The following is a 14,475-nucleotide window of genomic DNA, read 5'->3' as shown; positions in this document are numbered from 1 at the left end:
CTATGCTATAAAGGGACCCAACCAATTATTAGTCATTTACTAATAAACCACATCCTCTGACCCACTACCCTAGTGGTCCCAAAACCTGATGGCTCCTTCTGACTAGCCCAAGATCTGTGGGAAGTCAGGGAAACCACTGTCCCTATGGCTCCCCTCGTCCCAGATCCCTTTACCCCTCTCCCCTATTCCTCCTTCCACCACACACTTTACAATCTTAGACTAAAAAGACACCCTTTTTCTCTATCCTTCTCCAACCCAACTTCTACTTCTAAGCCACAAATCCCTCTCAGCTGGGCCCTGGGCCCTACTCCCTGACCTTCTCTAACTCTAAGGATGTCTGGATTGAAGACTATGCTCTCACTCTCAGGGCAGTCACACTAAAAGTAAAGATGACCTCTCTCCTCTAGCCTGTCCAATACCCACACTAAGCACCTCATCTTCTCTATCACAGCTGGGCCTCTGTACCAACTTAATGACTCTCAATAGACTAAAAATGACACCTTTTACTGAAACATCCTTCAAAATCTTAACTTTTGCCACCACAATGAAAATAGTCAGAGGTTCCCTACCTTCAAGTCTTTCTTCTTCACTCTTTGACAATTTCTGTCTCTGTTTCCTGTTCTTCGTTTGGTTAGTAAAAGTTAACCACTGTCCCCTTATTTACTTTTCTACAATTACAACTCTACGGCTAGTAATTTTTAAAAAATTATTTAAATTCAAATATTTAAGGATCATAAAACAGGCTTGGCATGGTGGCTCATGCCTGTAATCCTAGCACTCTGGGAGGCCAATGCAGGTGGACTGCTTGAGCTCAGGAGTTCGAGACCAGCCTGAGCAAAAGCGAGACCCATTTCTACTAAAAACAGAAAAACTGAGGCAAGAGGATTACACACAAAAAAAAAATAATAAAGATGATTTGCTGGTTTTGTGCTACCACAATATGAACATTAAAGAAACACAGGGCGGCGCCTGTGGCTCAAGGAGTAGGGCGCCCGTCCCATATGCCGGAGGTGGCGGGTTCAAACCCAGCCCCAGCCAAAAAAAAAAAGAAACACAAAGCTCATGAACACTGTTACATTCACAAGGACCATGAATAAGGACCACGGCTTATTAATGTTCTAATTGTGCTGGTCAATCTGGGAGGATTATTGCATTGACAGTTACTCTTCAGTAGCACTGTCAGAGTTGTAGGATGCTTACACCTTGATAATGTTTCAAAGTACTAACAACTGCCTCTTGTAGGAGAACCATAACTAATCAGCAGCATCAATTTAGCCTTCAACTTAACAGAATTTCATGCAATATTTCACAGGGAAAATATATATTATCCAATCCCTTTGGATGAATTAACTGATCCTACTAACTCACACAGGTTTTGTATTTCATTCAGGTCATAGCAGATTTTCTTTACCATGAAGAGTTACTCACTTTGGGCACTCTTGTGAATAGAACATGGAGAATAGATACCTTCAACAAATTTCAAGATAAATGTAATGAAGTTGGACAAATTTGGCAAATTTACAGTGTATTTACAGAAGGTACACCTTCCGTGACAGGAAAACAGATAAGAAAAGTATCAACAGATCCAGATGCTATCATTTCTTTTCATTGTATCAAGAATCAGCAAAATCTCTGTGCTAAAACTACTATTTTAACTGACACTTTGCAACAAGTATGGCTAACTACACTTATGCAAATGCAACACAGCATCATCAGGTACATAACATGCTAAAGTTGAATGATGAGGTATTAAGTGTGGATTTCCTGTATCATTCTAAAGTGTGTTGGTTATCATAGGGACAGGTGTTAGTCAAAGTTTTATCTCTGCATGAACAGATAGTCAAATTTATGAAGAACAAATCAGCAATGTGAATTGCTGAATGATTTCTACAGGAACGCAGCATTTCTGTGTGATATGTCAAATCAAAACAGCTTGAATATTTCTTTGCAAGGTAAAATTAAGTCTACATATGATGTGATGGCCAAAAAAAATCCAACCATTTCAAAAGAAGCCATTTTTTCCAAAAACACTTCTTCAAAAGGAAATTTCAGATGGACATTTTCCCCAGTTAGCAAACATTATTGATGATCAGGATGACAGATAATCATATGAAGAATATGCAGCTGCTATATATCTAATAACTGGAGAATACAATGGAAGGTTCACTGACTTTGAGAATTATGACATCACACTCAAATTAGCATTTCAGCCTCACCTACTTGATATCATCACCAAGGCACCTAAAGAACTACAGATAGAGTTGACTGAGCTCTCAGTAGGTGACATTCTAAAGTCATTGGTTGATGCTAAGGAAGATCCAATTGAAATATGGAAAAATGTTGCCTTCAGCAACATGCCTAAAAAAATGCATTCTGGGGCGGCACCCATAGCTCAATGAGTAGGGCGCCGGCCACATGCACCAGGGCTGGTGGGTTTAAAATACACCCTAGCCCACTAAAAACAAAGAAATAGCCGGGCATTGTGGTGGGCACCTATAGTGCCAGCTACTTGGGAGGCTGAGGCAAGAGAATCGCCTAAGCCCAAGAGTTGGAGGTTGCTAAGAGCTGTGATGCCACAGCACTCTACTGAGGGCAACAAAAATGAGACTGCATATCAATAAATAAATAAATAATAAATGCGTTCTTGCTTTTCAACCACTTATTGCTATGAACCTGCATTCTCCTACCTAACCCAAACAAAGACACCCTTAAGATCACAAAACGACTTATATCCAAATGAAACTGCAGACTTCCATGCTGCAACCAAATATTCAAATGCTTTCTAACAATAAGCAGACACAACAAAGTTATTACCTGGGACACTACAAAAGTTTTGAGCTAGACTGTTATGTTCCATTATTTCACTTCCAAGAAACACATTCGACACCATCCTTTCTGATCACTGATGCAAGTTTCAATTTGCTCAGCTTACTGGTGGTGCAAGGAGGGTTCATTTGTTTCTGTCCATGCAGACTTTACATTTCTGGATTTTCATGTATCTCAATACTTTTGTAAAGACCCACATACTTTTATGTTAGTTAACTTTAAAATAATTTTCATTTTTTTGAAACTATTAAGTACAATAGTAGATTTTTACAAAATAAGGTACATTTTTAAGTATATCTAATTGAAGTTTCTTGAATGCAGCCTTATTTGATTACAGCTAAATTAAGAAAGCTTTCCAACATGAAAAGGTGCCCCACTCCTGGGCTAAACCACCATAGCCCAGGTGTACCAGTAGGTTCGTGTTCTATGATGTTTGCCGAAGGATGAAATCGCACAACGCCACGTTTCTCAATACATATCCCCATCATTAAGCAACGCATGAATGTGTAAGTTCAAAGGTAGGAATGTTAAGAGATGAAAGTAGAGAAATGAAAGGCTAGGTTAAGAAATTCACATTTTATTCTAAGAGCACTGGGGGTCATTTGGACTTGAGACAGGAAACAGAGGAAAAGCAGGGTGAAGGGTGGGCTAGGGATATATGTGGAATATCCAAGTGCCCCATACAAATGACTGCTACTTAAACAAAAATCAGTACTTTTAAAAACAAATTTTCCTGCCTCTTTCCATATCCTAAAGACTTCTAAATTTTTACTTTCCAAGAGGAGCATATTATTATATTAGTATATAATAGATTACCAAAATGATTAGAAAGGTTAAAGTTTTTCATTGGTCATTTAGGTTTTTAGCATGTAAAAACAGAGGAAAAAATTGTAGATTTTGCTCTCTGCATAGGAAGTAGTGATAGAGGCTTTAGAAAAATTACATCATCTGCTTTTGTATTACTTCCCAATTTCTAGCTGTGTTTCTCTAAGGAGGAAAGGGAAGTCTGAATAAATGAGCTAGTGCATCATAGGTACAGGTGTTACTAATTAGTAAGTGCAAATTAGTTAATTGCAAAACATATAGCTAAATAAAAAGTATGCCTCAAGGTGAAGTGATTCTTCTGAGGAAGATTTCTAAATACTGTTTTAACAAGCAAAGGCACCATTCATCTTCCTTCCCTATCATTGCACAAAAGAGGGGCAATATAATTTCTTGGCATCCTAGTTTCTTCTCTCTTTTCACATTTACCTCCTTCTCCCTTCTTTCTCCCCACAAAAAGGCTCACCTGAGAAACAATTCTGCCTTAGCTTGTCTTTATTCAAGTTTAAAAGATGAGGCTTTAAAAAAAATGTAAATCTTTACTGAAGTGAGATATTCTGAAACATTACAAAAGTACATAGGTCAGATTAAAAAGCCAAGAACAGATCCAAACTACCTTAGCTCACTAACAAAATAAAACCATCCTCTTGTCTTGACAAATTTAATTAGAAAGCACATAACAGAGTTTAATTCATTCATCAGTTAGGACTGACAATTTTTCTTCCACCAACCAGACCCAAATAATTCACCCAAGTCTTTCAGGAATTTAATGTTAAATATTTTTATATTTCAAACATACTCCATTTCCATTTTCTAATTTATTTTTAGATTCTCATAAGTATCATTTATAACATTCAGATTTTTTGAAGGCATTATTTAAAGAAAATGAGCCACTAAGTCTTCTTTGCTATTTTTATGTTGAGTCAAATGCAAAAACACTACCATTTATATGCTTTTCCTTTTCCTTCCTCTTCTCTTATAATTACAAATAATCTACAGATAGGATGAGGTGAATAGATAAAGTAAGTAAGTAAGTTTGGGGACGAGTACTATAATTACCCCCATTCTTCCTTACCCAGGACTTCAAAACCCGGAGTGAAAAACATAGGCATTGAATTTCAGCTTTGCCACTGAGATGATCTTAGACAATTTCTGCAAACCTGTTCCTCATGTGGATTTTTAAAAGATATATATGCAAGAGAGGGCCCAAGATAGCGGACTAGAAGCAGCCCACAAACACCATTCTCATGGTGCAAGTAGATGCTCACCGACAGGAGCTAGAGACAGCATTGTAAATTGTCAGAGAGGCAAAAGGAGATAGAGTGAAGGAGTTGGGGACAGGGTGTCCCACTGGCCAAGATCAGAAAGTCCCTAGGGGAGACACCTACAAATGGAGAAGGGACAAAGGAGAGAACTCTGGGACCCCACACTCTGCAGGAGACACCGCCTCTGGAGCTGCGGGGAACCCCTGAACACTACCATGGGTCTCCATTCTCATCAGGAAACTGCTTGGAGATGGTAAAGTTACATGGGAAAACAGACTCAGCAGGGACCCGCTGGCTTGCCTGGGTTCCTGGATGGCTGTAGCTGATGCCACTCTCAGCTATTGGGTCCCAAGGTCCTGGTCTAAACAGGGATCAGCTTTGCTACAACTTCCCCCATGTTGCCCCTTGCCTATGGAAGAGTGAGCAGGGAAAGGAAATGCTCTCACATGCCAGTGACCAGGAGCCAAGTACCAAACCCCGCAACCAAGGAATTTAGCCAGGCATGGTGGTTCACGCCTATAATCCTAGGGAGGCCGAGGCAGGTGGACTGCCCTGAGCTCAGGAGTTGGAGACCAGCCTGAGCCAGAGTGAGACTCCGTCTCTACAAAAAGGTACCTGTAGTCCCAGCTACTTGGGAGGCTGAGGCAAAAAAAAAAAATCGCTTAAACCCAAAAGTTTGAGGTTGCTGTGAGCTGTGTGATGCCATATCACTCTACCGGGGGTGACAAAGTGAGACTCTGTCTCAAAAAAAAAAAAAAAAAAAAAAGAAAAAGGAGATATTATAACTGATACCAAAGAAATACAAAATATCATCTGCGAATACTACAAAAACCTCTGTGCACACAAACTAGAAAACCTAGAGAAAATGAATAAATTCCTGGAAACACAAGCCTGAATCAGGAAGAAATAGAAATCCTGAATGAACCAATAAACCAGCAGTGAGATTAAGGCAGTAATAAATAATTATCCCCAAAAAAACAAAAGCCCCAAACCAAACTGATTCACAGACAAATTCTACCAGACCTACAAAGAAAAACTGGCATCTAGTCTACAGAAATTATTCCATAATATCAAGAAGGAGGGATTCTTCCTACTTCTATGAAGCCAGTACCACCTCGATACCAGAGATAAGAAAGGACACAAGGGGCGGCGCCCGTGGCTCAGTGAGTAGGGCACCGGCCCCATATGCCAGAGGTGGCGGGTTCAAACCCGGCCCCGGCCAAAAACCACAAAAAAAAAAAAAAAAAAGACACAACAAAAAAAGAAAAATAAAGACCAATACCCCTTATGCACACTGATGCAAAAGTCCTTACCAAAGGAGCCCTACCAAAGTAGTAGGCAAACTGAATTCAGCAGCGTATCAAAAAGATGATTGATGGCAGGCATGGTGGCTCACACCTGCAATCCTAGCACTCTTCGAGGCTGACGCAGGTGGATCCCTAAGCACAGTAGTTTGAGACCAGCCTGAGCAAGAACGAGACCCTGGCTCTACTAAAAACAGAAAAACTACCTGGGCCTTGTGGTGGGTACTTAAAGACCCAGCTACTTGGGAGGCTGAGGTAATAAGAGGATTACCTGAGCCCAGGAGTTTGAGGTTGCTATGCACTCTGACACCCCAGCACTGTATCCAGGGCTATAGAGTAAGACTCTGTCTCAAAAAAAAAAAAAAAAGACAATTTCACAACAATCACGTGGTTTTCATCTCAGGAGTGCAAGAATGGTTCAACATACACAAATCCGTAAATGTGATTCACCACACAAATAGAGAAGCAAAAACAAAAATCATATGCTCATCTCAATAGATGCTAAAATAAAGTTCAGTAAAATCCAACACACTTCATGATGAAAACCCTCAATAAACTAGCATGAAAGGGACATACCTCAAAATTATTAAAACTGTCTATGACAAACCCACAATTAACATCATGCTAAATGGGGAAAATTTGAATGCATTCCCCCTAAGAACTAGAACAGACAAGGGTGATACAGAAAAAAAAAGATCACAAATTATCATGGTCACCACTGTCACCACTTTTATTCAACATAATGCTGGAAGTTGGAGACAGAGAAATCAAGTAAGAGAAAGAAATAAAAGGAATCCTTAATGGGAAAAAGGAGGCCAAACTATCCCTCTTTACCAATGATATGATCCTGTATCTGGGAAATCCTAAAGACCCCACTAAAAGAATCCTCGAATAAACACATTCAGCAAACTCTCAGGTTACCAAATCAATGTATACAAATCAGTAACATTTCTATACACTAATAACAATCCAGCTGAGAGTCAAATGAAGGACTCAATACCATTTTACAATGGCTACAAAGGGAAAAAAAGTACCTAGGAATATAGTTAACCAGGGAAGTGAAAGATCTCATAAGACGACCTATCAACATTGACGAAAGAACTCACAGATAACACAGACAAATGGAAAATTATCTCATGCCCACAGTCTGGCAGAATTAACATTGTTTAAATGTCCATTCCACCCAAAGCAATTTATAAATTCAATGCAATTCCCATATGCCCATTAAAATAACATCTCACTTCACATTCTAGAAAAATAATCTTAAACTTCATTTGGAACCCAAAAAAAGAATCCAAAAAGCCAAAGCAATCTCAAGCAAAAAGAAGTAATCTGAAGGCATCACATCACCTGACTTCAAATTTTACTATAAGGCCACAGTAACCAAAACAGTGTGGTACTGGTATAAAATGAGAGACACAGACCAAAGGAACAGAATAGAGAACCCAGAAATAGAACCATAGCGCTAGCGCTACAACTAACTAATCTGTAACAAAACAGAGAAAAACATACACTGGAGAAAAGAAGCCCTATTCAATAAATGGTGCTAAGAAAATGGGAGAGCCACATGTGGAAGAACAGGACCCCGTACCTCTCACTCTTACTGTAAAAAGTAACTCAAGATGGATTAAAGACTTAAGTGTAAGGCACGAAACCCTAAAAATTCTTCAAGAAAACGTAAGAAAAACTATTCTATACATTAGCCTAGGCAAAGAATTTATGACTAAGACCCCGAAGCAAATACAGCAGCAACAAAAATAAATAAATGAGAATAAAGCTTCTATACAGCAAAGAAAATAATCTACAGACTAAAGAGGCACCCACAGAATAGAGAAAAATACAAACTACATCCAACAAAGGACTAATTTCTAGAAGCTACAAAGAACTCAAAACAGCAAGAAAAAAGCAAACAATTCCATCAAAAAATGGGCAAAAGATGAACAGAATTTTTTCCAAAGAATACAAATGGCCAGCACATATTAAAAAATGTTCATAATTAAAAAATATTAAAACCACTGGGCTCGGCACTCGTAGCCCAGTGGTCACGAAGCCAGCCAAATACACTGAGGTTGGCGGGTTCCAACCCAGCCTGGGCCAGCTAAACAACAATGACAACCATGACAAAAAATAGCCAGGCACCTGTAGTCCCAGCTCCTCAGGCTGAGGCAAGAGAATCACTTAAACCCAGGCGTTTGAGGTTGCTGTGACCTGTGACGCCACAGTACTCTACCAAGGGTGACATAGTGAGACTGTCTCAAAAAAAAAAATTAAAAAATAAAAATAATAAATATTCAATATCACTAATCATTAGGAAAATGCCAATTAAACCACAATGGGACACCCTCTTACCCTATCAGGATGGCCATTACTAAAAAGTCAAAAAACAATAGATGGGGCCAGGCTTAGCGGCTCACGCCTATAATTCTAGCCCTCTGGAATGCTGAGGTAGGTAGATTGCTTGAGCTCAGGAATGCGAGACCAGCCTGAGCAAAAGTGAGACCCCATCTCTACTAAAAATACAAAAACTAGGTGGGTGTTGTGAGGGTACCTGTAGTTCCGACTATTCAGAAGGCTGAGGTAAGAGGATTGCTTGAGTCTAGGAGTTTTAAGGTTCCTATGAGCTATAACACTATTGCACCATATGCAGGGCAACTGAGTGAAACTTTCTCTCAAAAATAATAATGAGAATAATAATAATAGATGCTGGTGTGGATGCAGAGAAAAAGGTACATTTAAACACTGTGGGTGGGACTGCAAATTAATATAACCTCTATGGAAAACATTATAGAGATTCCTCAAAGAGCTAAAAGTAGACCTACCATTTAATCCAGTAATTCTACTATTGAGTACCTACTCAAAGGAAAAGAAATCATTTTATCAAAAAGACACCTACATTCAAATGTTTATCACAGCACAATATGCAATTTTTTTTTTTTTTTTGAGACAGAGTCTCACTATGTCACCCTTGGTAGAGTGCTGTGGAGTCACAGCGCATAGCAAACTCTTGGGCTTAAGAGAATCTTTTGCCTCAGCCTCCCAAGTAGCTGGGACTACAGGTGCCCGCCACAACGTCCGGCTATTCTTTTGTTGCAGCTGTCGTCGTTTAGCTGGTCCAGGCTGGGTTCGAACCCACCAGCCGGGGTGTATGTGGCCAGTGCCCTAACCACCAAGCTATGGGCACCAAGCCCACAACGCACAATTTCAAAGATGTAGCATCAAACCTAAGTGTCCAACAATACAGAGTGAATAAAGAAAGGGAGTACCACTCAGCCATTAAAAAGGAATGAAATCATGTAATTTTCAGCCACTTGGATGGAACTAGAGACCATTATCATAAGGGAAATATCTCAGTAATGGAAAACAAACACCGTATGTTCTCACCAATAAGTGGGAGCTAAGCTATTGATGAATATGGGCACCAAAACCTGTAAAGAACATTGGAAGCTGAGAAGGGGAGAAAGTTGGAGCAGGGTGACACATAAAAACTTACCTATTGGATACAATAAACACTGTCCTGGTGGTGGGCACACTGAAAGCCCTGACTTCAGCATTACAGACTATATCCATGTTACAAAAACTTTAGTACCCCCTTAATATTGTGAAATAAAATAAATAGAAAAAGAAATGTACGCAAGAATAGGTAACAATTTTTTAGTAGTAACTGACACTGGGCACTTCCCAAGTGCTGGGCAGAAATACAATTCCCCAAACATGCTGTCTGCAAGAGACGCCTACCTGAACAAGTGCATAAAAGATTTTCAGAATCTGTTTCTGCAATAATACAGAACAATAGGAGGAGTCAGGAAGGAGCTGCATGATTTGCTGCTGAATACGAGGCAGAAATATTTGCATTGCTGCTATAAGAGGTTCTCTTTCTTCTGCTTTCTTATATCTACATAAGCAAAAACAAAAAGAGAAAAATAGTTTCTCCCTCTCCTCAAAGAGCTATAAACAATGAATGAAAAAATATTTCTTAAATATATAAAACTAACAAAACAAAAACATATAAACATTGGCTTACATTTTCTGTTTGGATTGCAAAAGTTGAAAAAGGTTTACAAGAACACATCTCTGTTTAACACAGAATACCTAAAATCTTTCTCGAAAGATTTAATAGAATCCAAGACTATTTTGCAGCTTTCCTACTTGAATGTTTTTAGTACTTAATTTTCATCAAAATACAATTCTTCCTATATAAGTCAACATGTTAGTTTAAATAGTAATCCAAATTATATAACAAATAATGGAGAAAAAACTTTTTCTTATGTTACTCTAAATTGAACAGTTGAAATAGTTTACAAATGTAGGTGCCTTAGGTCATTTTAATTGTCATAAATCTAAAATATTCTCTAAAAATTCTACAACTAGAGTTGTACTAATCATTTTAAAAGAAGGAAAACTATAGGACTTTATAAGTACAAGTAGCAATCCTCCTAAAAATCAGAAAGCAAGGCTGTTAACTGTAACACACAGTGTGTATTAGTTCTCTACCTCCCAAGCAGCTTTTAAGGAAAAGAATGCCATTAGCAAAGAAACGTGAACATTTTCTATCTTGCATCCAAAACAATAAATGTTTTGTTTTACTTAATAATATGCTCCCTAGAAAACAAATGTTAAGGTACTTCAGAGTTTCTAAGGAAACTTACCAAAAAGAGTAAGTTTGAGAAGTGCTGCATATAATATCACTGTTTTCGAAATTAGCAACGTACATTAGCAGGTTAAAGTTTCCTTGAATAACTGCAATAAATAAACGTGTTTGTGCTTAACCCAACATTTCCCAAACCAATCTGATTCTGAAGAGACATGGAAACTCTAATGTAGAAGAACCTTAACATTTGTTGCCTAGGGAGCATGTTATTAAGTAAAACAAAGTATTTACTGTTTTGGATACAAGATAGAAAATGTTACAGTTTCTTTTCCATAAAAGTTGCTTGGGAGGTGTTAGACTGGTATCACATTTAATAGTACTGCTTTCTAGTCTCTAGGAGGATTGCTACTTGATCCATAAATCCCATAGCTTTCCTTCTTTTAAACTCTACATAGTTTAAACTCTACACACTGTTTGTAGGAACCAAAGACCCCTTCTATGCAACTTAATTTTAAGTTACACAAAGCTGCAGCCAGTTGAAATCTACTTACTCATATGTCTTCACCAGTTGATACAGACATAATAAACTGCCAAGCAAGCTGGTGCTGCTCTGTGATTGCAAGTAATAGTCTATCTTGTCGACCACTGCTGGCCAATGACCAGGAAAATCATATTTAATGATGACACGGAGACACATTGTTAACTGGACTCTGTAAGCGGGAAAGAAAATCCAAAATCTAAATAGTTATCAATACCATGTTTTAAAGACCTTTAACATTTTTCATAAAAATCTAGCTCCCGGGTGGCGCCTGTGGCTCAGTCAGTAGGGTGCCGGCCCCATATACTGAGGGTGGCGGGTTCAAACCTGGCCCCGGCCAAAACTGCAACCAAAAAAATAGCCGAGCGTTGTGGCGGGCGCCTGTAGTCCCAGCTGCTCGGGAGGCTGAGGCAGGAGAATGGCTTAAGCCCAGGAGTTGGAGGTTGCTGTGAGCTGTGTGAGGCCACGGCACTCTACCGAGGGCCATAAAGTGAGACTCTGTCTCTACAAAAATAAAATAAAATAAAATAAAATAAAAATAAAAATAAAAAAATCTAGCTCCTATGTGCCTATATTATATTGCTATCTTATACATTAGCAGATTAAAGTTTCCTTCAACAACTGTAGTAAATATATGTGGGTTGCAGGAAAAAGAGCAGACCTATAAAAAAGCTCCTCAGTGGCTCAACTTATCAAAAATAAACAAAATGTGTGATTTCTTAAAATGAATGAAACTTTTCAAACTATCTTATCCTAAAGACAGCTTTTTTTTTTTTTTTTGTAGAGACAGAGTCTCACTTTATGGCCCTCGGTAGAGTGCCGTGACATCACACAGCTCACAGCAACCTCCAACTTCTGGGCTTAGGCAATTCTCTTGCCTCAGCCTCCCGAGTAGCTAGGACTACAGGCGCCTGCCACAACGCCCGGCTAAAGACAGCTTTTTTAAAAAATTAATTTAAGGCTTGGCACCTGTAGCACAGTGGTTACGGTGCCAGCCACATGCACCGAGGCTGGCAGGTTGGAACCTGGCCCGGACCAGCTAAACAACAATGACAACTGCAACAAAAATATAGCTGTGCGTTGTGGTGGGTGCCTGTAGTCCCAGCTACTTGGGAGGCTGAGGCAAGAGAATCACTTAAGCCCAAGAGTTTGATGTTGCTGTGAACTATGACGCCACAGCACTCTATTCAGAGTGACACAGTAAGACTCTGTCTCAAAAACAATTTTTTTAATTTAAAAATAATTTTAAGTTTTTAAAAAAACTATGAATCTAAAAAAGTTTTTTTTTAATTTAAAGAAAGACTATGAATCTGTCTCAGCTCTGTACAATTTCCCAGCTTATTATATTTTATAGTTTGGTTATTATACCCTAAAGGAGGGAAGGAATGTTGTATCATTCCAAATAAACAAAACTAGCATAAAAAGATGGTAAAAGTAAGCAAAAACAGAGGCTCACATAACTGTGAAAAGCTTCTTTGTGGGCTAAAACTTTGAACCCATTCGTTATCTCTTAACAGCCAGGATAGTATGTTAAACCCATCAAAGAAGCCCGAGATAGTAATTTTTCTGATTTAGTATAAGACAGAAACATGTATTCACTAGGCAATTTTTAAAGAGGAAAGCTCAGAGCTATTCCCAAAGAAATAAATGAAAAACTGAACAGAAAAGACATAACAGAAAAAGAAAAACCCCCTTTTAAAAAAATGCAAAGTTAAGTAATAAAAGATAACATAGATCAGTAATCATTTCCTCAATGGGATCTCAACTTTAATTGGGATTGAAAAAGAAAATAAGGAAAAAAATGTCTCTTCCACAAATTTATCAATATTATTAACAAATATGTCCTTACATAGTTATTTGCAAATGGTTAAAGGGTGAATTTGGCAAAATAAGGATTCCAGAATGCAAAAAGACATAAAAACAAAAAGCATATCCAGACCAGCTATAATCCTGGCACTCTAGAAGGCTGAGTCAGGAGGATCACTTGAAGTGAGGAGTTCAAGACCAGTCTGAACAGTAAGACCCTGTATCTACTCAAAATAAAGGACATGATGCCTCTATTTTGGCAGACACCTGTAGTCCCAGCTAGTCAGGAATCTGAGGCAGGAGGATCACTTGAACCAAGGAGTTTGAGGTTGCTGTGAGCTAGGCTGACACCACCGCACTCTAGCCTGGGGCAACAGAGTGAGACTCTGTCTAAAGAAAGAAAAAAGTGAAGCTAGTTCAGTGGCTCACACCTGTAATCCTAGCACTCAGGGAGGCCAAGGCAGGTGGATTGCTTGAGCTCAAGAGTTCAAGAGCAAAAGTGAGACCCCATCTCTACTAAAAATAGAAAAACTGAGGCAAGAGGATCACTTGAGCCTGAGTTGGAGGTTGCTACGAGCTATGATGCCACGGAACTCTACCCAGGGTGACAGATTGAGACTCTTTCTCAAACTAAAAAAAAAAAAAAGAAAAGAAAAAGAAAAAAGTGTGTCCAGTTGAACAAGCAATAACTTAGATCCACTGAAACTGCTGAAATAAAACAAAATAATGCCTTTTCCTTACATTACCAAATCTATTTGAAAATTTCCTCTGTAACACTCTTAAACTTTGAGACAGAAGATGATATTTCTTCAGGAGTGATTACAAGTAAGCCTCAAGGACATAAAAGAAGCAAAGTCACAAAGAACTGTCTCATAATAAAGATTTCTTCTACTGCCAATAGCAGCTGTTGTTCCTTTAAAGAACAAGTATGTCATATTTGCATGTAATAAAACTGAAGGTTTTCTTTCCTTTTCTTTTCTTTTTTTTTTTTTTGATACAGAGCCTCAAGCTGTCGCCCTGGGTAGAGTGCCATGGCATCACAGCTCACAGCAACCTCCAACTCCTGGGCTTCAATGATTCTCTTGCCACAGCCACCCAAGTAGCTGGGACTACAGGCACCTGCCACAACGCCCAGCTATTTTTTTTTTTTTGGTTGTAGTTGTCACTGTTGTTTGGCAGGCCCATGCTGGATTCAAACCCACCAGCCCTGGTCTATGTGGCTGGCACCTTAGCTGCTTGAGCTACAGGCGCTGAGCTAAGGTTTTCACTTTTTAAAATTTCATCTTCAGATTGACCCTCCCAACCTGAATAATTTGCTTTATTATC

General features: G+C 38.8%; 1 protein-coding gene across 2 annotated transcripts in view; it reads right to left on the bottom strand.

The window, feature by feature from the left end:
- IPO8 (importin 8) overlaps positions 1-14,475 on the bottom strand; it is an 88,541-nt gene that overhangs the window by 58,550 nt on the left and 15,516 nt on the right. For both annotated transcript variants that reach the window (XM_053556274.1, XM_053556275.1), the window contains 2 exons: positions 11,357-11,515; positions 9,953-10,109 (listed from right to left, as the gene is read on the bottom strand). In XM_053556274.1, the coding sequence (XP_053412249.1) occupies positions 9,953-10,109; positions 11,357-11,515 (316 nt within the window). The remainder of the gene's footprint in view (positions 1-9,952; positions 10,110-11,356; positions 11,516-14,475) is intronic.

This window comes from Nycticebus coucang, chromosome 12, assembly GCF_027406575.1.
Source record: "Nycticebus coucang isolate mNycCou1 chromosome 12, mNycCou1.pri, whole genome shotgun sequence".
NCBI lineage: Eukaryota > Metazoa > Chordata > Mammalia > Primates > Lorisidae > Nycticebus > Nycticebus coucang.
Note: the sequence above shows the minus strand (reverse complement) of the source record. Positions and strands in the feature narration are given on the sequence as shown.